The sequence below is a fragment of the Corapipo altera genome, unplaced genomic scaffold (assembly GCF_003945725.1).
Source record: "Corapipo altera isolate COAL_440 unplaced genomic scaffold, ASM394572v1 50, whole genome shotgun sequence".
Lineage (NCBI taxonomy): Eukaryota > Metazoa > Chordata > Aves > Passeriformes > Pipridae > Corapipo > Corapipo altera.
The window spans coordinates 2,328,331-2,355,748 of record NW_020884889.1 but is presented as its reverse complement, the minus strand read 5'-3'; the positions used below and the strand labels follow the sequence as shown (position 1 = coordinate 2,355,748).

Here is a 27,418-nt window from a genome sequence, read left to right as displayed (position 1 = left end):
TGTCCCAGTAGATTTGGTGTCATACCTTCACTCATCCAGAGGCTGGCAGTGAAATGCACTTCCAGTGGCCTTGTCCCATCCTTTAGGACTGAGAAGGGCTCAGAAATTCCACAGTTATCCAACCTCTACTTTTTCTTCCATACCTTTCTCTTATGGCACTGAGCCAGAACCACACCAAGGACCTGAGCTGGTTTTCATTGCCAAGGCTGCAGGAAAGCCATAAACCTCGAGATATAAGTTCTTCTCAGTCCCATGCGATTTTTAAGGAATTTTTGGAAGTGGAGGCTGTTTCTGGTTTTGCAAATACAGAGTATTATCTGTCTGTACATTTCTTTGTCAGTGAAGTAGCCCTTGTGGTCAGTAACCCAGGTTATGGACCCAGTTAATCTTCTAGAAAAGAAGTAAAAAGAAAGAAAAATTGTCTTTCCTCTTAAAATTTTATCCTCAGGAGAATGGATAAGGAAGAGCTCTGCTTGAGCACTGAATTTCTCTTCCTTATTGCACAACTGCATCTTCTCTAATGTCCTCACTAATCTTCAGGTTCTGAGAATGAGAAGTGACCTTGGGAATACTGAGTTTCTTTGGAATAGAGCTGGGGGATACACCTGCTTGCAAAGCTGTGCCTTGTGAGCCGTTGGGTCCCTGCTAAGGGAGCTCCTGTGTGGTGTTTTATCCTGGCCTGGGCAGGGCCTGTGCAGAGGTGCCACTGGCAGCTCCACACCTCTAAACTGCTTGGAGTTGCCAGAAAGGGATCAAGACAGAGAACTGTGAAAAGCCACACCTGTAAATGGTCTTTGTCTTGAGGGCTTGGCTGATGGAGAGAGCTTTCTGTGTGTGTCTGAGGGTAAAGGAGTCCTGGAGATTGGCCTTGCACGAGTCTGACTCCCCTGCAGTTGGGGAGTGCACAGAAGGCTTCAATAACAGACCAGCTCTCTGTGCAAACCTTCCTGGTGTGTTTGATTTATTAAATGAGAGACACCCTAATGAGAAATATCCAACTAACTCTTGAAAAACACCTCTTCCTGCACTGCTGCTCCCAGCCTCTCCCTTAAGAAAACAGATTTCTTCTGCCTCTCCCCCCACTCAAACTCCCCAGCCTGTGTCACCTGCATCAGCCACCAGGTTGAGGGACATGACCACCTTGGGAAAGCAGCTGTAACCCCTGGGCATGTTCCTGCTTGAGGCTGTGCATTCCTGGTGGTGGTTGTGACATTCAGTGTGACAGGCAGGGTCTGTCCCAGATGCCTTTCACTGGGCAGAGCTCCTCCCTTGTGTTGGAAGGGCTGGGACTGCACAATGTTTGGTCACCCCGAGTACACAAAGGCTCCTGCTCTGTCCTGTCACTGGTGTCAAGGCACCGAACTTTGCCCTCCTCTGATCTTTGGGGTTACACAGGTCAATACAACAGTCAGGGTTTCACCCTTCTCCAAGGAAGGAGTTGAAGGATCCCTGAAGCACATGAGACCAGCCTGTTCCCTCCTCCAGCTTCCCAGCTCTCCTCATGGAAAAGGAGCCCTGGAAGTGGCTGCAGAGCAGCTGTTTGGCAGGGTGCAGGCTGAACCCTTCTCCTTTGCTGGACTGTTGTCAGCACATAACAAAGGTTGATCCATCCATCACCCTGTGATTAGATCAGCTCACAGAAAAGATGACTGGCTGAAATCAGCATTAAAAACATGCTGGTAGAAGAAAGCATTTTAAATTGTAGCTGTTTGTCCTTGGAAACCACCCATCTGCATGAGGTCAGTTCAGCCCCTGAACTACCCTTGGATTTGAGTTGAAATTTCATCTCCTGTGTGTTCCTTATCTTACTGTAATTGCTGATTTACTGAGAGGTCCACGACAGTTCTGGTTAGAACTTGCCATGCATATAACAAATGATTAATTTCCCAGCTGGATTAAAGTAATTATCAACATTTCTATAACGTCCCCTTGCCCAGGATACAGTGCCACACATCCTTAGGTGTTCTAAACACACCACTTCTCCATCCTTGGCCATTCTTTACATGGCTTTGTGTAGACACACAGAAACAAGCAAGTTCAGAAACTAAACTCTTATTTAATTAGTTGTTAACTGATTAGTTGACAAAAGACCTAAAAGACATCCAATTGCCACTGCTCATGTTTCACACGGGCACAAAAGCATGATGCCTTTATTTAGATTTGCTGTTGCATCCTGAGTAATAACCCTGGTTTGAAGGAAGCCCATTTAAATTCTGAATATCCTTGAAAATTCTTTCTCCTTTTATGTAGCTTCAGGCAAAAAAAATTTCCAACAACCTGGGAAATGAGGGTTTTTTAAGTTTTGTAACATGAGTAAGCATTCCCTTGACATTTAGTCATGTGTATTTCTTTCTTTGCTGCCTTTTAATATCTAAAGTACTGCCTTAGAAGTATAAATCTTACATGTTAGACATGTTTCAAGATCTTACATTACTGTCAAAGGTATCTTTTAATTCCAGTGGTATTATCTGACACATTGATTTGTGTAAAGATCAGTAGAAACACATTTATTGCAGCTTCCTTGAGATGTTATCGTGAACTCTTTCCAAGGCTAACAGAGAACTTGGGCTTTATGAAACAGTGGCAGAATCAGCAGTGATTGCTGTGCAGAGCCTGAAAATGGTTTTAATTTCTACTTAAATCTGTCCTACTAAACCCCAGAGTAAACAGATTGAGCAGCTAATGCACAGAAATGCTGTTGTTGTGTTTGCTTGCAATATGTTCCCCCCGCCCGAGGTTTTACATGTTGATGTTTTCCTTCAGCAGATCTTATCTACCCTCCTGATGCCTCCTGATGCTTCTTGCAAACCCAATTTTCAGTTCACTTCTAATGGTGTGATGTTTGTTGGGTCCTTATGATCTCATTGGAGGCATAAATATTTATCACCATCCTTATTTTTGCTTTACCTTACGTGGCTCTGCTGCCTGCCCACCATTATTTTCCAAGACTCTGTGTAACTGTCCAGTTTCTCCAAAGGTGAACCACAAAAAAAAAAAAAAAGATTAATGGCATCAATGCCTGTAATTTATTCCTTGAGTAGTAATAAGTACATGGAGTACTTTCCAGCCACGTGTGTTCATTGTTTCAGCTGATGTGATTTATAGAGTGAAATATGAGTCTGGCTCGTGTAATTGAATGCTGTGTCTTGGGCTGCAGGACAGTAAATGAGATTAAGCTGTATTATGTCTCTGAAGGCAGAAGATGCAGTTGCTGCAATGGGTGGATTGTAACATTTCTCTTCAGAAAAGAAGTTGCTTCAAAAGTAAACACTTTGTATCTGAGCAAGAAGTGGGTTAATGTGGGTTGGCAGGGTTTGTTATCATAAAATCTAATTAAATAGTGATTCATATAATTGAGAGCTTATCTTTGCACTGGTGTCTGTTTTCCAGAGGACTGTTTTGAACATGCTTTCACGTCTGTTTTAAGGAATTAGAGTTAAATAAAACTCTTCCTACGGGAGTAAAAACAGTGTTATTTTCACACATAAGCAGGATTTTATATTCTGGTTCCATGTTCAGTTTGATAATGTGAAGTATTGTCTTTGGGGAAGACCTACAGTGGGTGGGGTAGAAACAATTTCTGTACTATCCAAAGTAGTGAGTAGAATTTATGGGGTTATTAAAGCCTCCCCTTGGCAAACAGCCCTGGAGTTGCATCATCCTGTGCTCATTATCTTTTTCTGGCTGCTGACCTTGCTCTAAGAAATACTGTGTGTTTGGTTACCCTTTCACTCTTAACTTGTAATTTGATTTTATTATTAGATTATTAAAAGGGAAAAAGGCTTGAAGTTTCATACTCAAACTGAACATTCTGCAATCTTATTGCAGCCCCAGCATATGAATCTTCAGATAATCAATAGAGACACTCCAGTGTTTGCTGAGTGTTCAGTGCCAGCTCTTTATCAAAGGGCTGCAATTGGGTTCATACCCACAGTGCTGCACACTTAGGGCATTATTTTTGGTTTTGTAATATATTCTAAACACTCCCTTTAAGAACTGCTCAGCCTTTTGTCTGACTAAATGCTTTAACTGTGCCCTGCTGCCCCGTGACACTGGGCAGAGGAGGCAGTGGCAGGGAGTTTGTTGTTTTTGACAGCACCACTGAAAGCATGAAATGTTTCTGTAGGATTGGCAGAGCCTTGGAATAAGGGCTCAGGAAATGACTGGATTGGGTGTGGGAGAAAGACACTGTCCAGATTTAACACAGGGGCTACTGGAATACTTGAAAACAGAGGACAGGAAATGGGATCATAGGATGGCCCAAAACACTGTAAATTCTGTACAGAACCCCATTGTTTGCACAGAGGGGGATTGTTGTGCAGCTCAAACTCGGCCCAGGTCACCACAGCCTTGGCATGGAAAGGTACCACTGACAGCCCAATGAGTAATAAAATTTGTTATTACATTGAAGCCCAGACTCTACTTCTGTTATAACAGCAAGTTCTTTAAATGTTCCGGCGTTTTTGCCGAAAATGGGAGGTGCTGTAACAAAGCTTTAGATGTAATTTGGTGGAAATTATGCCATTTGCTAAGATTTTTCCTCCCTCATGTCTTTTTCCAGATCCATTTGATTTTTACCCTGTCCATTGTGTAAGATTCCTCTGGCACTCTGGTGCCCTGCAGGTTGTCTGGAACTAATGCTGCACTCTTTTAGGATGGACAGGAATCGATGCATAACTTTGTGTTGAACAAAATCAGGATTCTACAAACACTGTCTCAGTTTCAGGAGCCTCAGGGGTAGCACAGAACTTCATTTCTCTTTCTGGCCCATTGTTTTTTCCATGTGACCCAGCTGAGGTGAGTTTTCTCCTACCAGTCAAGAGCATATTTAGCTCTAGTGTGTATTCTCAGCTCCATCAGCCACCCCAAGTAAATTTTATCCCTAACGGGAGCATCTGAATGAATTCTGCTGTTTTCTGCTGAGGAATGTAGATACTTTAATCACAAAATGAGGGGTTTATGTAGTTTTTAATACAGAAGGAAGAATGCTGACATAAAAAACGTCTTCTTTTGTGCTGTGTTCCTTCTTTCCCCCCCATGACTTCTAAGTCACATTCCCATTATCTCCTGTAGAAATGCCTCAGGAAAGTTCTAAATTAGAATAACTCCTCATTGCTCTGCTAACCTTGGGAAACTCCAGGGACATCTCATTTTGTCCCTGTATGGTCAGGCTTTTGGCACAGTAGGAAGTCCACAGAGCAAGGAAATCCAGAGGTTTCCTCACCATTATCCCGGTGAATTCACACTGAATTCTCAATGCACATGGAATATCTCAGTAGTACCACTCACCCTCAGGAAGTGTTGTGCTCTTCCTGATCCATGTTATTGTTCTTCCTCCTTGCTAAGCTTTCAGAGGCATTTAAAATGTTGCTACAGAAGGTAGAATGTGACACTGACAACTTCCTTACTTTAATTGCTTTTAGATTAATATGTATTTAATGCAATAAAATTGGATTGGGCATAGGGGCCTATTCAAATTAAAATAATAATACAAAATCCGTGCCCGTGTGGCCCTACAGGCGATTAGGGGAGAATTTCCCACACAGTGAACTTTGTCTCACAGACTTTCCCCTCGTTGGGACTATAAAAGCTGCTTTCAGAACTGCAGTGTTGGTGCAAACAGGATCTCACTATGAATTGAGTTTATTTATACACACACAGGTTCTGTAGGATGAACTGTAGGGTTCCCTGTTGCGAAATTCTCCTTAACAACTTTTTTTATTTCCTATTTGCAGCTGAATAAGGTGTGTGTATTTGGGGGATTGTTGCTATAAATATGAATCTGTGACTGGAACATGGCTTGTAATTTTTTTTTCTGAGGGAAATGTTTTGGTTAACATGATTGGTGCTTTTGTCAGTACAGAAAAGTAGAATATTGGGCACTTCACTGATTTACTCACTCCTGATCAGTTTTGAGTGTGAGCTCAGACCTTGAGCATTTCAGTGCTGAAGCCCTGCAGGCTTTGGCTGGTCTAATTCCACTTACAATGAGTACCAGGAGTAAGTGTGTAAAACAAATTGATGGGCATAAATGACATGTATAGCTGGAGTGAACTTGAAGGGAGAGCATTTGTTCTCCTCCTTCTTGCTAAATGTAATAAGCAGTATATACTGATGATACTGAAATGAGTCCTGCAGATCTTGAAGACACCTGAAGAATGCATTTTAGAAATAGGCACTTGGAGAGCTGATTTTTTTATTCTCACCAACAAAATTCAGTGCAGTTCCTGTCCCGTGGGGGTGAGGACCCAAGTGGGCCTGGGCAGAAGCCCCCACTTTTCTGCAAGCTCAACCTGGAGGAAATTCAGAGGGCAGAACAGACCCAACGGATGTTATTAGAAACAGTTCTTTGGCAATTTTGCTCTTCTCAGCATTTGAGCTGCCACAGCTGCCCTTGGAGTGATATTCCCTTTCCATATTGATTTTCTGGGCAGAGCGGTGTGGGCCCGTTCGATTATTCGATGCGGAGCCTCTTGCGGGAAGTTCGTTATCGGAAGTTTTGCAAAATAAATATTTCAGAGTCGGTACAAAAGCACCAGAACTCTGTGTTGTTGCCCCTTCCCCTTCAGCCTCACAGGTCATTTGTTTTTTTTGCCCTTTCAGGAAATGGGTTTGTGAACTCTCGAGCTTCTCCAAGTCTCCTGGGCACCGGTGGCGGTGGGAACGGCCTGGGCAAGGTGATGCCCACGAAGTCCCCACCTCCCCCCGGAGGAGGGAACCTGGGCATGAACAACCGCAAACCCGACCTCCGTGTGGTCATCCCCCCCTCCAGCAAGGGCATGATGCCACCTCTGGTGAGTTGAAACTTCTGAAGCTTTTGAGTTCCTTAAGTTCTGGGAGTGGCTTTGTGGAAATGGGGTGTTCTGCCCACGTGCAGGGGGGTAAAACTGCCTCCCCTGCTCAGCACGGGCTGCAGGAGTAGAGAGGGGTTTGTGCTCTGAAACGTCACTGCTGAAAGTCCAAATTATAAATTGTGACCTGGGGAGTTTGTTAAATTCGTAAGCAATTTTTTGAGGCGTAAAATAAGTCTGACCTAAACAGGGTTGGAGCACAGCCCTAAAGACAGAGACTGAGATTTTGGTGTTTTGATCTGACCGACTCAGTACCGAGAACTCTGTTGGTTTGGAGGATGTGGGTTTTAAAAAGGGTTGTGCATTATTCTGTGGAGGATCTCAGTGGTGATGTGAGCTCTATTAACGTGCCCTGAAGCACATTTTGTACCTGTTTTTCCCGGGCTGTAATGGCTGTGGGATGTGAAGGATGGGAAGTGCAGCTTCGGTGGTAACGATGGTCTGGGAGAGGCGCGTGTTTGATGTGGGGTGTTGGAACGTGACCTTGGGCGTCCTCAGTGGGTGTTGTGCCCTCATCCAGGGCATGAAAAGGAGCTGAGGTGCCTGTCAGAGCTGCTGGGCACTTTGGCATGTTGGCAGTGATGTTTGTCCAGCCTGGATTGGGAATAGCACACGAGTTTCGTGTCAGCCATGAGGCAACCACGGCCCTGGGCCCAGAACTGGTCTGTCAGGAAGGGTCAGTCCATTTTTCCTTTAATTTAGTTGACCAGATCCTTTGGTCTTGGTCTTTTGCTGTCATGTAGAAATTCTCAACCTCTCTGTGTGTGGAAGAATGGACCATAACCAGGAGGAGCAGGATATAAACAGCACAAGTACTCTCTGCATAATTCCTGTTTGTTTTTAAGCCACCACAAGGGCTTACATTTGTTACAGGTATTCATGGTGAATAATACCAAATTAATCCAAGTAACAAAAGCTGTAATTAGCCTCAGAGTAATGATTCTTGAAGTTTTAGGTTTTTCTAGGAATACTGAAGTGCAGGAGAGATAGGGAGTGCACTGGCTGATCATTAAAATGGAAATTACACTTTTAATTAGAATCAGAAACAAGAAGAGGATCTTGCTCATGCAGGTCTGATGTTAGTGGGGTACAACACTTATTTACTGTTGTGTTGTGAAGAACAACAGCATGATATTCAGCTTTGGTTTTGTCTGTTTTTGAGGGAACTGGGAAGGGATTTCAGAGTGGAGATGTTGGCCTGGGTTGGTGGTTGTATTTGACAAGTACTTTTGTTGCTGAGCTGGCTTACTGGATCAGAGACTGCTCTGCTCCACCTCTACCTGTGTTGGTGTCCTTGTGTTCTCCAAGCTCTCCCTGCACTCATTTCCCCAAAGCCACATGTTCTTTTAATACACAGCTTTTATTTGACAAGAATTTCATGAAGTATCACATTTTTTGTCGTATTATTTACAGGTCTAGGTGTCAAATTCATATTATTAGTTAAAATGACAAAAAATCCGTGATTTTTTTCTGTCATTTGAAAAGCAATGCTATTTTTAGTAACTGTGTTATCCCTCTTGTTTGCTGAGTACAGTCGGAGGAGGATGAATTGGAGTTGGTGAGTTGGGGCTGCTGTTTGCTGAGAGACAGCAAGATGCTGGAAATGTCTTTCACTACAGCTTTTTAACTGTAGTTTCATTACATATTTTAAATAATTCCAGTGTTCCCTTGGTAGCAGACAAAAATACATTTGTTTTATCAGACTCAAAACCCAACCAATTCAAGTTGAAAACACATCCAAAGTCAGCTCTTGCCATTTGTAAACTTGTATTATTTTTTTTTTCCTGAAAATGTTTCTGTTTTTCTTGGAGGGAACATTGGAAAAGAGCCTTACAAAGTAACTGTCCATGTGTGTAGGATATGTCCTGGCTTTTATGTAAAATATAAATAACCACTTCCCACCCCCTAAATTATTGGAATATTTTTAGCAAGTGGCTTCACTTGTGAAGTTCTTGAGATTGTAACACAAGCCCTGTGTTACTTCTCTCTCATTTTCAAGGAGATGACATCATTGCTGGTGAGGTCACCTTTTTGGAGGTTGGAATTATTTCATCCTGCCTGAGATTATCAAACCACAGGGGGGTGTTCCCTGTTTACCAAAAGGAACAGAGGATTGCAAATGAATAATTCTACCTTTTTTTCCCAGTGGAAAGATATTCTGCTTTTGAAAGGAAACTCTGGGGATTTGGGTATTTTTCTCCCCCCCCCCCTCCCAAAAGGTTTGAACATTTGGCATTCTGGCTGGAAAATCAAAGTAAGGCTAAAATAATTCCTGACTTATTTTTAGAGCCATTTGCAAATTGTTCAGCTGCTGTGGCACAAAGCAGGCAGAAGATGCTGCATCAGATTCACAGAGAAATCAGCCCATGGCAGGCCTTGATTTGTCTCTGAACATGGACCTGTTGCTCAGAGGAGGCTCTAATTGCATGGAAGCATGGAAAATGTGGTGATTTAGATCAATGCTGTGATTGAATGCATGCTGGTGGTTGATTGTTACCTTAAACACAGACATTGATTTACAAAAGTGAGGGAAAATGGTCACTGTTGAAGTTTTTATTGGGGTGATTTGCTCATGGAACAGTCAAACATGTTCCTCTCCCTTTAGGGGAGCGTCTGGTTTTCAGTGCAAGAAATAAAGCTGTGTCAAAACACTGAATCAGGATATCGTTGCAGTTGGAATTAATGCAAATGCAGCAGGAATTCAGGTGTTGCTGCCTGCCCAAAATTGCCAAAACTGCTCTGCAGTGGGAGGTAACAGTGCCTGGGGTTGGGATCCCGTGTGGAGCGTGGGCCATCTAGTGGCTTTAAAACCTGGCTCAGCCGGCAGGGGAGGAACAGCCACACAAAGGGAAGGTGATGAGTCGGCCTCAGAACACGCTCAGGAGGCACCAGCTGCACCTGCTCTGCTCTGCCTCTGGTTATGCCAATTCCTGCTGCCAGGGCCAGTGCTGGGCACTTCCAGATCCTGTCTGTGAACACTCGTTGGGTGAGGTTGGAACTGAGCACTGAACACGAAAAACAGCCACAAAGGGCAGTGTAGCATAATAGAATAATTAATAAGATAATCAATAATAAATAAAAATAATAAGCAATAAAGATACTGAATTTTTCCTGTTATATTTGCACCAGCTAAAACAGTTAAAATATCCTGAAATTTGTCATGGACCTCCAAGTACAATCAGTGTTGGGCACATCTAAATATTTCTTAGTGTTCAGCAATTATATTCAGAAATAAATTACCTCAGAAAACCACCTTTATTAGCCACTCCAAAAAAAAAAAAAAAGAAAGAAAAAAAAATCCCATGGGGAAATCCTTTGGTTTGGATTGTTTCCCAGTATATTCCTCTTTACTTTTCCATTATACAGTAATCCCAACTTTATAGGCTGCCATCCAAGAAAGCTTTGGAGAAAGGTCAATTCCTGACAGACACAAAAATCTGCTCTAATAACATCTCTTTGTGCCAGATAAACTTGGTCTGGGGGGGATTTTCAGAAGTACTAAAGTGATTTAAAGGGATCAATTACAGAAAATTGGAGGGACTTTCCCTGGGAGCTTTGAAATCTGGGAGCTCTGGAGCACAGTGGGCTCATCTGCCAGGGTGTGTGTTTGGCAGCTGATGCCAAAGAGCCCCCAAATCCTTGGGAGGCTCAAAGGTGGGAGTTGAGCAGCAGGAGAGGTGGGAAGCTGGGAGGCTGTGGCTCATTTTAATGTGGAAGCTGTGGTACAAACTTCTTGCTTTAAATGGGAAGGACACAAGATTGATAACCCTCAATTCATCTTCACAAATCTAAGCTTAAAATTGATCACAGCCCCATTTCTGTACCTGCTCCTTCTGATATTAAAAAGGGAGTGATGCATTTTTAATGCTGCTCCTTCTCTCAAGATCAGAGTGGAGGAAAAAAAATGGAGTGGTGCAGATCCTGAAATCCCTGTGTCTGGCAGGAAAGGGAAAGAAGTCATAACTTCAGTCCTGTAAAGGTGGGAAATGGAACCTGCTAAAGAGATGAAGAAAGAACTGCTCCTTTTGCAGCAAATATTTTTTCCAAGGTAGAGAGAAAAATGTATTTCCAGCAGATTGAAAGCCAGCTCCCTGAACTGGGAATGGTTCTGGAGGAGTGGAGGGATGCAGGGTGTAGAGGCTGCTGCCACTGCTGCAGGTGACACTGAACAGGGCAGAGCTGCCCCATTCTCTGTTCCTGGCAGTGTCCAGCCTGGCCAAAGGGTGCCCAACCCCCTGTTCTGAGGAGGGGTTGCAGTTGCCTGCCCGAGGAGCAGTTGGTGCGGTGAGAGCAGCTTTGCTGGCTGCTGCTGTTCACCACAGGCTTTAATTAACTTTCTAACCAGCAGATTTGGTCACAGCTTAGGTTGAGTGATGTGTTTGCTGCAGATGTTCATGGCAGTAAATGGGAAAGAAAGGCTGTTATTAAAAAGTGAAATTGTGCCCACAGTTAGATAATGTGAGACAATCTAGTTTAGCTATTTTCCCTGTCAAAAAGCACAGTTACTCTGTGTGAACTCCAGTGTCATTTGCTTGGAAACATTTCTGCATTATAACAAGTACTCTCTCAGTTTCTCAGGAACCATGGGAACAGCAAGATTATTTTATCACTGAAGTCTTATCAACACCAATTTAGAAGATCTCTGTGTTCCTTTCAGGACAGGTGTAGTCAGCACAGTGTCAAAACTGGCAGCTGAAATTTGGAAAATTGGATAAACAACTGTGAAGTGGGAGAATCTCTTCTGGTGGAACTGCACCTCACCATCTGCACTGAAACCCCCTTAAAACTCAAAACTCTTAAATCACTTCAGAACTTCTGAGAATTGTTGTGTGTATCCCTAAGAAATTGCATTTGTTTGTGTGTCCTTAACACTGTTGCAGCCTGCATGCTCTGGAAGTGGCCCAGTGAGCCGTAATCAATGTTTCCTTTCATTTTGCCAAGATCATTTTTGGTTGCCTTGAAATATTTCAGCTTGTTTAGAAAATCGACCCTGATCAAAAGAGGGACGTATTTCCTAACTCAGAAACGCAGCACAGCAACACGTTTTAGTGGAATGCTCCTTTGCTTTTCCACTGTTCTCCCTGGTGTCACAGTGGTGTTTTCCCTCCCTTGCAGAACACCCAAAGGATCAGCAGTTCTCAGTCCACGCAGCCTCTCGCCACCCCCGTGGTGTCGGTGACGACCCCGAGCCTGCCCCCGCAGGGACTCGTGTACTCGGCCATGCCCACGGCCTACAACACTGGTGAGCCTTGGGATTGGGATCTGCAGCACTGGGGAGGCTTGGGATTGGGGGCTACAGCACTGGGAAGGTCTGGGATCAGGGCTGGGACTGGGATGGCCGAGGCTTTTTTGGGATTCATAAGCCCAGGAAATTCGCATTTCTGTGACACGTGGGTTTGTTTTCCTGTTGGGTCCAAGCGAAGCTCTTGTTCAGCAAAACTGAGCCTTTTGCTCATGAAATGTGTAAATGTTGGGACTTCCATGGGGAAGGAGCTTCCAGTCAGGCTGCAAACCAGGGGCAGGGAGAGACAGGGCCATCCATTGCCCAGAGCAGCGCCATTCCAGCTGGGAATACTGGAATTCCTCACATTCAGGCAATGACTGGTTCTTCAGAGCTGCTGTTCCTCAGACACTGCTGTTCCTGCAGGACCTTAAATCTGCCTTTTGCCCAAGCTGGCTGTGATGTGAGGAATTGGGTGATATAAAAGTGATGAGTGGTTTGCTGGTTTGGGAAGTAGCTCCTGAGTGACAGGACAAGGGGAAACGGCCTCAGGTTGCACCAGGAGAGGTTTATGTTGGATATTAGGAGAAATTCCTTCACCAAAAAGGGTGTCCAGCCCTGGCACAGCTGCCCAGGGCAGTGGTGGAGTCCCCATCCCTGGAGGGATTTAGAAACCATGTGGATGTGGCACTTGGGGACCTGGGTGAGTGTCCTTGGCAGCACTGGGGGAGCGGTTGATGATCTTAAAAGTCTTTTTCAACCTGAAGTGCCTCCTCCTTTTCTCCATCCCAATAGAGATAATTTTCCCTTCAATCTCAGGCTGTTTATTTGCCTGTGTGTAATCAGGGAAGGAGTCTTGCTAATATTTTCCATGAAGGGCTCAGGTTGATGAGCACTGAGCTGTGCTGTGTAGTTGGATTTTCAACTGCACCTGCAGAGAAGCTACATTGCAGAGAAGTGTCAATAAATCCTGTCAGTCAGAAATAATACCTTGTGGTTTAAAACTGAAAGGAAAGCGAAGGAAATAATTCCCCAGTTTGCTGTTCTTTAGATAAAGTCTGGTTAAATGTTCAGATGTTAGTGCTGTAATCAGTTAGAAGAGGGATTTTGGGAAGGGGGCAGGGACACACCTGCTGCAGAGGTGGCTCCTCCAGGAACAGAGCAGGAGCTGCCCCAGTGCCAAACAGCTCCAGCAAGGACCTGCTGCTGCCCGAGGCTGAACCCCCTGGGACTGATGTTAGGAAGGGGTAAAACGAGCTGTGCTGGGCTGTTGGTAGTGACCTTGTGGTCTTATTCTTGTGCAAAGGTTGGGACAAATCACAACAAACTTCAAGGTTTGCACAAAATGCCCAAAAGCTGAGTGAGTGAGAGGTTTTCTCGTCTTTGTTTTCTACAAGGAGGAGCATCACCAGGAGTCTCTGATTTTGGGACATGGAGTAGAAAGAGCAGCCATTCATTTATGGTCACTCCCCCCCAAAAAGATGGGATTTTATACATTTTTCTCCACTATTTTTAGCTTTGAAAGTCTTCACTGCAGTTTTTAGTTTAGCCAGCCAAGCACCTCACTTCTTGTATTTGCCTTTGAGCTCATTATCTGGCAGTGCCCCGGGCAGGGCTGCAGCCAGGAGGGCTCAGGGACAGGGCCTGTGCCCTCCTCAAAGACAGGGCTGTGCCCTCCTCAGGGACAAGGGATTGTGCCCTTCTCAGGGACAGGGCCTGTGCCCTCCTCAAAGACAGGATTGTGCCCTCCTCAGGGACAGGGCCTGTGCCCTCCTCAGGGACAAGGGATTGTGCCCTCCTCAGGGACAGGGCTGTGCCCTCCTCAGCCAGGGCTGTGTTTGCACCAGCCCAGCTGTTGAACATCCACACAAATGTCTCTGCCCTGAGGGGTGAAGTCTGAAGCAGTGATTGGAGAAGGTGGAGGCAGGAGCAGTGTCATGGACAGGGTGAAGATTTGTGACTTGCTTTGGAACCAAATTTCAGTGTGAATTAGCTGCACATGCAGACCTGGGACTTGCCCCAAAGGTTGTTCATCTCTTGGATTTAATGGCTGTTCAAACCCTTCTGGTCCCTGCTCAGAAGGCCCACACTGAGCTTCCCCTGTTGCCTGACAGATCCCTCTGTTCCCTCACAGGCTGATGTTTCAGGAAGCAGCACTGGGTGCATCCCTCATCCAGAATAACCTGGAAGATTCACACATGCAGTGGGAACCTCAGGGAGCAGCAAAGACAGTGGAAACTGGTGTCCTACACAATTGGACAAGTGCTGGTATCACTGGGATGTGATTTTAAAGCCCAGCCCAGCCCATTTCCTCTGATAATGCAATAATTTGTGCAAAGCTTTCAGCCTTTAGTGGTTTTCACACACTTAAGAATCATTTCTGTTAGATTGAGCCTTTCAGGGGATTTGCAGGAAGAAATTTGATGTTGAAACCAAACTGTCATCTGGGGATTGTGAGGGCAGTCACCACGTTCGTAGCAATTCCAGCTTTGCAGTTCAAGGACTGAGATAAAATTTCAATACCTAAATTGTTTTTCTGGATTGATGAGGTTTTTTCCTTGCCAGGGCTGGAAGGGAGATCAACTCTTGGATCCTTAATTAAAACACTGGGTATCAGTTTTCCACAAATATCCTATTGTGTATAATGTGCTTTGCTGGAGAAGTGTTCCCTCTGTAGAGAAGGGCCAGAAAAGGGCCAGAACCAACTGAGTTACTGGTTCTAAAACATTCTGGGAATTAAAATGAATATTCAAACCCCACAGCTGAGCAGAGCACACCAGGCCATAAATTACATACCTGGCCAGGTCTGCCTCTGGGTTGGGGATAGACTGTGTTTTCCAGTCTCCATTTCAGTTGTGTTTTTTACTTGATGATGGTTTTTTACTTCAAGAAAAGAGGTTTCTTTTGTTTATTTGATATGGAGATGACAGTTCAGTCAGAGATTCGGCAGTGACAGTGTGTGGAGGGGAGGTGTGATGTGTGACAGTGGGACTGCACTGAGGGGTCCCTTGGCAGTGCCTTTGGCCCTTGGGCACCCAACCCCTGTCCTGCCTTCCCAGAGTTTCATATTGAAATGTCCCTGCAGACAAAACCCTTCGGAGTGTGACCAGTGTTACTGTGAGGTGCACACCTAGATATATAAAATGCATTCATATGTTGGACCCGTGGTTTGGAAGAAGCTCTGAGCAACACATAGGAACTGAAAGCAGAGTGCAGAAAAGCTCTGTCATTTGGAGGCTTCTGTCCTGTTAAGCTCCCTGTGAGGTTGGGAGGATTTCTCCCAGACTTCGGTTTCCATGTTTGGATTCCTGTGGATCAGGAATTGCCTTTATTTGTTTTGGGCAGAAAGCCTTTGCATGTGTGTGTAACACATAAACTCTTGTGTATTTATTCATGTGTGTATATATATAACTCTATAAATCACTCTTGTTTGTTTTCCCTTAGATTACTCCTTGACCAGTGCAGACCTGTCTGCCCTGCAGGGGTTTAACTCCCCAGGAATGCTGTCCTTGGGGCAGGTGTCTGCCTGGCAGCAGCACCACCTCGGTCCCGCGGCCCTCAGCTCCCTTGTGTAAGTACCGTGGCCCTGGGGGGCTTCTGCCTCTTCCATCTGCATCATCTGCACAGGGATGTTCAGCATTTGACCCATTTTGCCTTCTTGTCTGTGCTGCCAAACCTTCCCGTGTCGGGGTGTTTGTCCCTTTGGTCACCTCAGGCCTCGGTGAGGTGTCCCTGCAGGCCCAGCTTCTTACCAGGGAGGCACCTGCTGGTGAACTGGAATGTTTGGCAGTGGGAAGTATCTCTGTGCGTTCTGAACTTCTGTAAATGCAGCTCAGACCTTTTTTTTCAGCGTTGTTCTGACTTCAGTGAGGTGCATTTGGAGGGTGCTGAGCCCCAAGATCCCCTCAGACACACGGGAATTGTCGCTTCCCTTCCGTGTTTCCTCACTTGTGCCTTTCAATGCTCTCTCCCCAGCACTGGCAGCCAGATATCTCAGGGTTCCAATCTCTCCATCAACACCAACCAAAACATCAACATCAAGTCTGAACCCATCTCCCCTCCCCGGGACCGCGTCACCCCCTCGGGGTTCCCCCCGCAGCAGCCGCAGCAGCCGCCGGCGCCGCCGCCGTCGCGGCAGGAGCTGGGGCGCTCCCCGGTCGACAGCCTGAGCAGCTCCAGCAGCTCCTACGACGGCAGCGACCGGGAAGATCCCCGGAGCGACTTCCACTCGCCCGTGGTGCTGGGGCGGCCGCCCAACGCCGAGGACCGGGAGAGCCCGTCGGTAAAACGAATGAGGATGGACACGTGGGTGACATAAACCCCCCGGCAGCCCGGTGTCCCCAACACGAACTGTCCTGACATATCCACATTTATAAATAAGGACGTGACTAAGTATATTTATATGTATATACATACGTGCATATATATATCTCCACATGCATATATATGTGCTAGTGTGTGTAGCATACACCGATCATCAGGCACTTACGAAACTCGTGTATAGCTGCAGATGTCCCCTGGTAAAGCAGAACAATCCCGTAGGTTTGATCTAGTCTGGCACTTCCCTGGAGTTGTGTTTGGCCCCAGCCGTTGGCAGAGCGTTGTCCCCGCAGTGTCTCCTCCTCCTCCACAGCCCAGGGCTCGCCTGTAGTACGTCCCTGTGTGTTAGTTCAGCTCATGGTTACTCGTAGTTAAGAAATAATTGCTTTGTAGCAGCAGAGCAGTAGAAAAGCAGGAAGAAGAAAGCAATACTGTACATAAACTGACCTTTTATTACCCAACCTGGCATGGGTCTCTATTGCAGAGGGTGCATGGAGAAGGGCTGATGCTATAAGAAATAAAAAAAACATAAAAAACAAAAACCCTGTTTTGCACGTGCAAAAAAAAAAATAAAAAAATAGTGTATTGGGTCAAAGAAGTGATTTTTTTAATGAGTGAAAGACATAGAGAACTCGCATGAAATATTCAGAAAATATTAGCCTAGAAAATAGAACATTAACAAAATAAAATTAATATATTAAGTTATAATTGGAATATGTTTGACAAATTTGTTTTTACGTTCATACCTTTGAAAAATATAGAAACGGATTTTAGCTCATGTATATTTTATATTAAAGAAAACAATACCCTAATGAATTGAAGACTATATATAAAGTTATATACAGTACTTTTGAACACATTCTGCTATGAATTATTTATATAAGCCAAAGCTGTATGTTGTAGCTTTTTTGTAGAGTATAGTTTTATCTTATTTTGACTTTCTAGTTTTTGCTTTCAAAGATGAAAAGGAAAAACTTGCAGGCGGAACCTTGGGGGAAAAATAAGCCATGAACACTTATATGTAAATTTAAATTTGAGCCAAACTCTTTGTGTATATAGCATCCTAAATATATTATCACCTTTGGTGTAAGTACCTATGTATTGTACGGTCACCAGATTAAAAAGTATATTTTTGTGGATTGACGCCAACTTGAAACAAGGCGAGGTCCTTATTAAGTAGAGTATTCACTGTTTAATATTTACTATTTTGTTAAATATACTGTACTTTCTTTGGATTTTAATTATTATTAATATTATTATCCAGATTTTTCAGAGGGTGTATAAAGGGGTTGGCCCCCTCACTGGTGGTGAATGTGTGCCGTTCAGTTGTAATCTCTGTGCTGTATGGTTAAGCTTCATTATACATTTTATATATATGTATATAAATAGCAAAGTGGCAAAAAAAAAAAAATCCGGTGTTAAGTTCATCCTGCATAAATATAAAAAATCTGTTACAACACATTTTAAGGCATCATTTTAAAGCTGCCTCTTCTGAGGAGGGAGAAAAAAAAAAAACCAGTGGAAAAACTTGACCTAATTTCTCATGATAGGGAAATGACACATATCAGAGGAGCACAAAAGGTTTTGTGAGTTGGCAAGTGGTTTGGGAAAAATTTGCTGCTTCCAAGAAATAGAAGGAGGGATCCAGAGCCCCCTTGTGCTGTGAGCCCGGGCTGGGAGCAGGTTTGGTGTTGGATTTGGGGCCGTGATCCCGCCTGTCCCGGTCACCGACAGGCTGGCAGTGCTGGTGCTGGGGAGGAAACTGCAGTGGGATTATCCAAACTTCGTGGTTATCCCTGATATTTATTAAACCTTTGCTTGGGTTTTATTTCTGTGTAATTCCAAGTCCCCCCATGCTGTGACAGGAGCTGGGAGAGGGGGAGCAGGTGGGACCTGTGGCCTCCAGCCCATCCCCTGTCGTGGCAGCGGGGAACCCGCCCAGGCTCCCGTCCCTTCCCGCCCCTTCTTGGACCTGGATCCCATTGGTTTGGGATGGTACTTGGCTGACAGGGCACGAGGGCAAAGGGGACTCGTTCCCCAGTCCCCTGGTGACCAAATTCACTTGCCAGCCCCTGCACCTTTTGCTGCTCCGACCAGTGGTGTGAGTTCCATGATTTATGCACCTGTATGACCTTTGCTGTACATCCGAGTGGGAGTTCTGCATTCACATTTACTGTCTATTTTCTTGTGTGCCTTATCAGATGGCTTTGCTGACTGTATCTCAATAGTCTTTATTTCTATGCAGGTTTTTAAACAGTACTATTACTGTTTTCTTAAAGACAAAGCTACACAAGGGTTAGAGTTTGTATTGAAATTGCACCAATGAATTAAAAAAGAGTATTAAAGAATCAGTTCTAAAGAGCCGGGCTGGGGACTGGTCCTGTGCTGCCCCAGCCACAGCAGAAATGTCCTTCCACAGCCCTCCCGTCCTGGGGAGCAGCTCCTGCCATCGAGGAAATGGGAATCCTGGTTTTTAGTAACAAGTAACTCACTTTGGAACATACTTTTTTAGAAATTGTAAAAAAAAAAAATGTTTTATAAAAAAAAAAATAATTATGACATAGCACAGATATTTCAACAGGTGAAAAAAAAAAGATAGTAATACTTTTTTAAAATTCTCTCTCTGCTGACTGAAGTGCAAGTGGATCCAACCCTGGGCTGAACCCAGTCAGGTCTGAGTGATTTAAGATTTTTAGCTCTGTTGTGACAAATCACCTCCATCCTCGAGCTCTCACGGTAGTTTTGGGAACGCCACGTTGTCAGGGACTCGTCAGAACTGCTTTAGCCTTGCCCTCCCCTCAAGGACACTAATGCAGCAGGAACTCCGAGTTACTGTGCGCACAAGAAATACATAGTAAATAAGGAACAAAACAACTCCTAACAATTGATCCTGGGCAGAAGTGAAATCCGAATGTGAAAGAAAGACTTAACCAATGTAAACATTTAAATCTTAGTAGAACCTTTCTTCACTTTGCTGTGCAAGAGAAACACTGCTTTGCTATATTTAAAATGGCTTTTTTAAAAGAGATTTATGTATTTGGTAAATGTTTGTAGTCAACAGTTCACAAAGAAGCTGTTCACAGTTTAATGCTGATAAGCCGTTTGGCGGCACAAGCTGGACTTTGTTGCCATCCTTGAGACGAATCTTTTAAGAAAAAAAAAAATAAGTTAATCTCAATTTTTTTCCCTGAATGTGTTGTTTTTTCTTCAATATACAATAAATATTCTAGTGAACTTTTTATCAAATGGTTAAGAAAAAATGCTAGAGGTTGTTGTAAAATATTTGTATCCTGCATTCACTAAAGTAAAGATACTGGCTTTTACTGTGTACTCCGGCCTCTCTCGTGTTTGCAGAGCACGTGGTCCTGTCTGGCGTGTCTGTGCCCCCTCCAGGTGTCCACTTCACTCATCAGGTTGTGCTTTTAAACTGCAGTGAAGAGGATTTTAATCAACAGGGATTTTTTTGGGATGTATACACACACTTGTTACTACACTTGTGTCAAAAAGTTAATGCTTGGTAAGAACATTATAACAAAAAGAAAAACCTGGGTCCAGCCCATCCTCCTGCCCCTTGGGACACTCACGTTTCCTTCTGCTGCTCCCACTCCTGGTTCCTGCAGAGTGCTGAGGGATTGTCCTGGGGCAGGTGCTCAGCACAGTGCAGTGTGGGAATAAAAAAAAAAAGCACAAGTTGTGCCCCTTGTGCTTTTATTATTTCATGTGGCTTTATTTAAAAATGTAAGAAATCCCCCCCACCCCCAGAACAAAGAGATACAGCTCTTCACAGAAGAAAAATACAAGGTTTTTTTCAGTATAAGATACTTTAGAGTCCTCATTTACAAAATTAGGTTCCCTCAGGCTTTCCTGAGCACTTTTTTTGAGAGCTGCAGGAAACACAGGTTGTCATTGTAACTGTATCACACAGTTCTGCTTGTGTGGGGTGGAAATCCCTTAGTGTTTGGTTCCAGGAATGCCTTGAATTACCTCTGCCTGCAGGCCTGGAGTTGACAAATCCAATTTCTGAGGCCAATTCTGCTCTGCAGCAAAGCTCCCAAAGCCTCCCTCGCTGCTCCTCCCAGCAGGCAGTGTTCAGTGTCTCACCCTGAAGGGCACAGCCCTCTGCCCTCTGAACCTTCACCACTCTTCCCTACACCCTCAGCAGCTTTTTAATGCACGTCTGCAGGTCACAGAACGCTTCACAATCAGCTCAGTCCTGTCCTAGAAAGGCTCTACCCTTCTCTCTGTGCTTTGGACTTCTGCCCTGGACCTTGCACCCTGCACGGGACTTGGCACTTTGCTCCCATGAAATCTGCACACAGGGAAATCGTCTGTGACTGACCTCGGGTGTCTGAGATGCACCATTATAGACCATTATTAGCATTTTTAACAAGTAATACTGACTAGACCCCCCCTGCCAACAAAAGAGCCCTTGAGAGGAGTGTACAACTCCTCTCCCAGCTCTCACATCCTCCTCCAACACCCTCTGCCCACCTGCAGTGGCAGGGCTGGCTCCAGCTGCACCCTGGGGACAGCGCGGATCCGGCACCGAGATCCCATCTCTGGAGGATTTCACGGAGGGGAGAGGTCTGGGCTCCTCCAGGGGACAGGCCTGACATCAACCTAATAAACCCAGCTCAAAGGTTTGCTCAGGGGCTGGCACACCCAGCTTAGAGCCATCAGTTTAGGGTTAAGCCAAAACCACCATGGTCTGCAAGAGATAAAAATGACAGCTCTGAGCAAAAGAGCCCCCCCTTCTGCTCCAGCAAAAAGTGTTTCCTAAAAATGCAAACAACCCCCAACTTTCCAAGCACATTAATACTGCACTCTCTAGCTCAGCAGCAAAGGATTTGCTTTCAGACATGTCATTAAGAAATACCTGAAGCAATCACAATAAATTGCTACAAAGTACCTTCCCTCAGCAGTTCCCCACACTTAACCCACCTGCTCAGTGACCTTCATAAGCAACAAATCATCCTTATTTTTCCATCACAATCACATCACCTCACTTTCAGTCAAGTTCAGGATTCCATCATCAGATACTTATAAAAATAAAAATTATCTGTATCATTATATCCCCTTAGATGCACTTGGGTCAGTCACGAGAGTGTGGGCACCACTGTTGGAGAGGCTGGAGAGGTCTCCCATTTCCCTTTAGGACTTTTTTCCTACCACTGAGCTTTGTGGTAATTTCCCTTCCAATCCAGCTGTTGAAACGTTTGAGGTTACTGTTGTGTTGGAGGTGTGGGCCACCAGGCCTTGTGTTTTAAAATAGATGATATAAAATACTGGCAGCACAATTCCTATCAGGAGCATGATAAACACGGCGTTCCACCACTGGATCCCGCAGTCTGCACCGTTCCCGGGGTCCCGCTTCCCTGGCTCGGGCAGAGGCCTCTCCAGTGGCTCCCCACAGTACTCTGTGTTCAGCTGCACCTCCACCTGCACGGCGTCCTGGATGCTCTGGTCGATGTCCCTGAAGTAGTCGCTGAGGTTTTGGCCGTTGGTGGATCCGCCCGTGCCGGGGTCGGGCTCCGGCAGCTCCACGCGGGTCAGCCCGGGCTGGGCCGGAGGGAGCGGCCGCAGCTCCCGCCTGCTCTCCGTGAGCAGCCCGTGCGCCTTCACCGGGATCTTGATGGACTTCAGCGCGTACAGGTCCTGCTCCCGGATGAAGTTGTTGACCCGTTTGATGTCGGCGACCTACGGAACCCAAAGGACACCGACGTTAGTGTAGGACAACCCGGGAACAAAGCAGGAAGCAGCTCCAGAGCCATCAAACAGCTGTCAGAGAATAAAAGCAACTGGCTTGGGGTTCTGCAGAGATTCCAGCTGAGGGGCTCCAGGCCCTGCAGGATAAAGCCAGTCCCCTGTTAAACCAGTCTATACCTTCCTCTAGTGCTCTTGTATCTGCTGTACTTTGCTTGTTACTGTTCTTCCTTCCCTTTGCTTTCTTTGCCTTCCCTCACTTACCTTCTAATCCAAGTTAAGGCAAGAAGAACCTTTGTAAGATCCTTTACACACCAGTGTTTAAGGTGAGAGGACAACATCAGCACCAGCAGTCAAAACCCTCCAGCTCAGAAAGTGCTTTCAGAGTGAAGAGAGCTCCATCTCTGAAAGCAAGGTCACACCTGGAGCACAGGTGAGCGCCTCCCACACGGGCACGAGCATCCTGTGCCCAGGCACCACCTCTCCCGTGCAGGACAGCAGCTGATCCAGCTCATTCCTGCACAGCTGCTCAGTGCTCCTGCTGAGGGGCAACACCCCTGTGCCCTGAGGTGACCTTTGGTGGTTTCTGGGCAGAGTTCCCCTCTGTGACACATATTCCCACCCAGCAGTGGGAAGAGCAAGAAAGAACGAGCCACAGGTGCAGAGCCAGTCACAGGGCCAGTCCCAAAGCAAAGACAAAGGCAAGACAGTGCCTCTTAATTTAACATTAGATAAAAGAAGATGCTTAATTAACACAGTGCCCACTCACAGCCCCCAGGAAGTGCAGCAACTTCTCAGCTGCCCTAAACCCTCTGTCAAAGAAGACAAACAGGATGTCAACATGTGCAAGGTGCTCTCCACAGCAGCCAAGGAGATGTGAAAGAACCTTGAGGGAAAGGCTGAGGACACAAACCAAATCAGCAAGACCCCAAGCCAAAGAGAAAGACAACATAAACAGCTAAACCACCTCTGCTACATCACACCAAGGAGACACAGTGCAGGGACTGTGCCTTGCTCTTTCAGAAATCACAGTATGACCTGCATTCACTGGGCACTCACATGAGGCTGCCAAGGAAACTGAGGACCTAAAACAAAACCAGCACTTCACTTCCCAAACACTCTGCTCCAAGGCAGAGATGAGATGGATGCCTCAATCTCACACTTACTCTGCAAAGCTTGAGAACTCTGAAAATGGCCCATTTAATGCAGGTCCTGATCTGGGGCCCCTGAGGCAAAAGGAATCCTCCTTTGCTGGGTTCAGGCTCCTCACAGGCTGCCCCAGCGTAACCTCTGCACTTAAACCCTGCACAACTTCTGAGTTATGAAACAACAATCTCACCCAAAGCCTCCGAACTGAGGTGCTGCTTCGATTTCTGGGTTTCCTCCAATGAAAACAAATTAGTGGGACAGTAAATATCCCCCGTGGTGTCTGCAATCAAACACTGCAGTGCTGTGCTGAGGCTCTAGAAACAGAAAGTGGAGCAGCACTCACACAGAAACAACAAACAGAGCTGATGGGAAGCGATCGAGAGCCTGGGCTGCACAAGCCATTTAGGTTTATTTTCTGTACTCATTTTTTGGCTGCAGTTTGCTGCTCTTGTCCCAGCTATGAACAATGCCAAAAGCAAGCCAGGACTATAAATGGTCAAGAGTAAAAATGAGGATTTTGAAGGGCTTTCCATCTCTGCCAAGTTATCTGTGGCACACACAAACACAGAGCCGTTTGTTGCACTGTCTTAATACCCCCTCCCCAAGCAGATTCTGAAACCAATGTCAAGTTCTCATTGATTTCAAGGAGAAGCTCGTCCTGGATTTTTTAAACTCATTTGCATATGTATTTGTGGCTACAGTTCTTCCTCACTGCTGTCCTGGGGGCCTTTCAGGAGCTGGTTAATTGTGCAAACAAAACAAAATGCAGGAAAACTGATCAGTGCCTGTAAACAGACAAATACACAAATCTCCTATAATAAAGATTTCTGTACCTCTCCAATTTAACTGGAACTAGTCAGGAATGCCCTTTCTGGAAGGAAGGGAGGCAGCAGGACAGTTTTTTTCCTGAAGGAGGAGAACACTTGACTACCTGGTCCCTCCCTACCAGCTTACCTTCCCCCTGGCTGGGCCCAGCAGCCTTCAGGTGGGGCAGGAATGGGGCAGCAGAGGTAGATGAGCAGCCACAGCAGGGACAGGACTGACTCCTCAGAGTCACAGTGCCAGAGGGCACAGCAGGACTTTTCATGCCATAAACCAAAGAGCTGTTCAGAACCTTCCTCCTCTGAGCTCACAAACTGCTGTGATTGTGCCCAGGCAGCAGTGACACAACTGCTGCTGAGAGAGGAGTGCTCAGTCACAGCTCCAGAGCCAACCAAAGCCGCAGCTCTGCCTTCCCAGGCTCTCCTGGTACCAATCCAGGCCTATTCAAGTCCTCCCAGACTCTTCTCCGCACACACCAGGCTCCGCAGCAGAACCTACACGGGTGCCTTTTTTGTTTTGTGTTTGTCTCTAAGGGAATGGGAGGGGAGGAATTGTTGCAATCCCTCTAAGCCCTCTTGCCTCAGCTGCACCAACAGCTGCTGTGTGGTTAAGCAAGACCAACTGCAACAGCAGTGCAGCAGCAGAGCCAGAGCTGTATCATTATCCCACTCCAGTCACTGTCCAGTTGTCTGCACCATGGAACTTTCTAATCACAGCCCAGCCTGCAGATAAAGGAGGCTCTAAAAATACAGCTCCAACTGCTAAACAACAGGGGACTTCTCGTCTTCAGAGCAGGTAATTAAACTTTTCAACAGTTTTTCAATGAAGTGCCCTCCTTTGGAACAAAGAGAAGCTACTGTGCAGAGTGTTCCAACGCAGAGACAGCTCACCCTGCCCACCCCTCCCTCCTGCCCCCAGGCAGCTGATGGAGCACAATTTGGGCACTACAGCAAACAATCAAAACCCACACACAGACAGCACCCGGACTCTGGGACCTGAACTCTGGCACCTCTCCAACTCCACCCCTCACACTCAGACCTTCCTTGTAACATGCAAACTGATACCTTTCAAAGAACAACCCCAAATCCTACCCCAAGGCAGACCTATCACAGTGGTGTTTCTTTGTACTGCTTTATTTGCTGCAAAAACTCTTAAATGTTCCTTGAGAGCAGAGCCCTGACCCTCATTTCTGAGCTCAGCTTCCTAATGTTTGCCCTCACTTAAATGAGTGAGTACAACCTGCACTTAGTCACTCAAATTAAACAGGAAAGCAGGTCAGGCAGGGTGTGAGGCTGAGACACCCTCCTCAACTGTTGGCTGAACAACTCTTTTTTTTGTGTCTGTCTGGGATTTTTTTGCCTTTCTCCAGTTTCACCCAGATATTGACCATTCATGAAAAACACAGTGTATTTTCAGCATCAAAACTCTCGGATACCAGGACAGCTCTGGAAAGTAAGGTACACGTGGAATACCTCTGAAGTGCCAACCCCACCCAGAGAAGGCTCTTACTTTACAGCCGTACTGCAGGGCCAGCTTGTTCAGGCTGTCACCCTCGGTGAGCTCCCGCTCCAGGAGCACCACGTCTCCAGGCCTGGCCCGGGAAGTGCTGCCCCGCTGCTGCTCCTTCCCCCTGGGCCGCAATTCCATGACGTTGAGCTCCTCCTCCTCCGAGGACTCCTCCGAGTCGGATGGGCCATCAGGAAACACATAGACCTGCCTGCCCGGGTATTTGTGGACTGTGACAGCAGCCTGGAAGGATCTTGTCCCGCTCTCACTCAGCCTCATCTTCCACACCAGCACCTGGAACAAAAACCAGACGTTTTTAATTCCCTCAGTACCAGTGTCCAGTTCTCAGCATGTGAGATTCAGAGGATGCACAAAAAGCACACAATCCTTTCCTCTGTCCAAGGATAAAAGTGCCATTCTAACAGTAATATCAAAAAAGTTATGTACAAACTGTAGCAATATACTATTATAGTAGATTATTTATTATTATTATCATAGTAGTAGTATATAATTTTTTTATTGTTACAGTAGATTATTTCCCAACCTTTTCTTCTTTTGTCTACCGGTGCACAAAACACCTCATAAAACCACCTTGCACATTTTAAAAGACACTTTCTACAATTTCATTTAAAAAGCAAGAGAGTCACTTTGAGCGAAGTGTCTTTAATTATGGTCAAAAAATCCATGGAACATATCAGATCTCCTACCAAAACACTCAACTAAATTATCCTTTAAGTCACTTTTCCTGAAGTCCTTAGTTGTCTACACTTTGAGAACCCACATTTTAATTTCTTGGAAGTGTACTTTTGGTTGGTTTTGTTGTTTGTTTGTTGTTGTTTGTTTTTTTTTTTAATAAGGACAGCTCAAGCTACACTTAACTTCAACCTGACTGACAAGGCCATTTTGCTACATAAAGACAAGAACCTGCCCAAGCATTTTAATTATTGCTCAGCCTGCAGCTGCAACTTGTTATTTTTTGTTTTCTTCAACCTCAGCTCCACAAACAATTTGTTCTCAGAGCCGGGTACAGATAAGAAAACCTCGCATTCTCATGGAACCTTATCGACCTTAATATTCTCCCCCTACCCGTAATGGATTCTTCAGGTGAAACCACGACCATTTAATGGCACTAATTAGCACCGGGCAGGGCACCCACAGCTGGGGCTCGGCTGTGCCGGGTGATCCAGGACCGCACACCTCGGCCTCCCCTCACACACCGCCCGCCCCAGGGAGGGACAAACTCTTCCACGAGCCCCTCAGGGGGTCCCGAGCTCCCCCAGCGCCTCAGGGGACCCCGACCGGCTCAGCACTTCAGGGGGTCCCGATATCCTCAGCCCTTCAAGGGACCCCGATCCCCCCCATCCCCTCAGGGGTCCCCGATCCTCCCCATTCCTTCAGAGTGCCCGGCTCCCCTCCGCACTTCAGGGGTCCCCGCGCCCCTCAGAGGACTCTGCTCCCCTCAGCACTTAAGGGGGCTCCCGGTCCCCCCAGGAGTCCTGGTCCCCCCAGAGTGTCCCCGCTGCCCTCAGCGTGTCCCCATTCCCGCCCCTCTCCCCCGGCCCCGCGCCCCCCTCACGGACCCGCCGCCATCGGCCTCTCACCGACCTGGCCACGGGCTCACCCAGCGCTCCTCCCATTGGCTGGCGGCGCCGGGGGGCGGGGCCTCAACGCCGCTCGGCCAATGGGCGGCGGGGAAAGGCAGGGGGGGAGCGCTCGCGCGGCGGAAGGCGGGGCCTCACTTAAAGGGGCCGGGCCGGGAGGGGACCGAGCCCGGGGCACGTCACACACATCACACACCTGTACAGGGGACATGTCACACACCTGTACAGGGGGAATGTCACACACC

At 46.2% G+C, this 27,418-nt stretch overlaps 2 protein-coding genes across 8 annotated transcripts in view; one reads left to right on the top strand and one right to left on the bottom strand.

Annotated features, from left to right (window-relative positions):
- The window catches only part of MEF2A (myocyte enhancer factor 2A), an 80,489-nt gene extending 62,532 nt beyond the window's left edge, over positions 1–17,957 (top strand). For 3 of the 5 annotated variants that reach the window (XM_027644142.1, XM_027644140.1, XM_027644141.1), the window contains 5 exons: positions 6,604–6,794; positions 8,386–8,409; positions 11,967–12,093; positions 15,517–15,643; positions 16,048–17,957. In XM_027644142.1, coding sequence (XP_027499943.1) covers positions 6,604–6,794; positions 8,386–8,409; positions 11,967–12,093; positions 15,517–15,643; positions 16,048–16,390 — 812 coding nt within the window. In that variant the 3' untranslated portion in view covers positions 16,391–17,957. The remainder of the gene's footprint in view (positions 1–6,603; positions 6,795–8,385; positions 8,410–11,966; positions 12,094–15,516; positions 15,644–16,047) is intronic. The other 2 variants (XM_027644145.1, XM_027644144.1) reach the window with 1 other exon arrangement.
- Positions 17,958–19,716: 1,759 nt separating this feature from the next.
- Positions 19,717–27,217, bottom strand: LYSMD4 (LysM domain containing 4). 3 transcript variants are annotated; one of them, XR_003527770.1, is made up of 4 exons: positions 27,153–27,174; positions 25,576–25,866; positions 19,977–22,089; positions 19,717–19,819 (listed from the first exon to the last, which is right to left on the bottom strand). XR_003527770.1 is itself a non-coding variant. In XM_027644147.1 (3 exons), exons 2-3 carry the CDS (start codon positions 25,849–25,851, stop codon positions 21,544–21,546), a joined length of 822 nt encoding a protein of 273 aa, XP_027499948.1. In that variant the 5' UTR covers positions 25,852–25,866; positions 27,178–27,217; the 3' UTR covers positions 19,717–21,543. The 3 variants fall into 3 exon arrangements, 2 of the variants coding, with proteins under 2 accessions (XP_027499948.1, XP_027499947.1); XM_027644147.1 differs by lacking the exon at positions 27,153–27,174 and adding an exon at positions 27,178–27,217 and having other exon boundaries at positions 19,717–22,089; XM_027644146.1 differs by having other exon boundaries at positions 19,717–22,089.
- Positions 27,218–27,418: the final 201 nt, after the last annotated feature.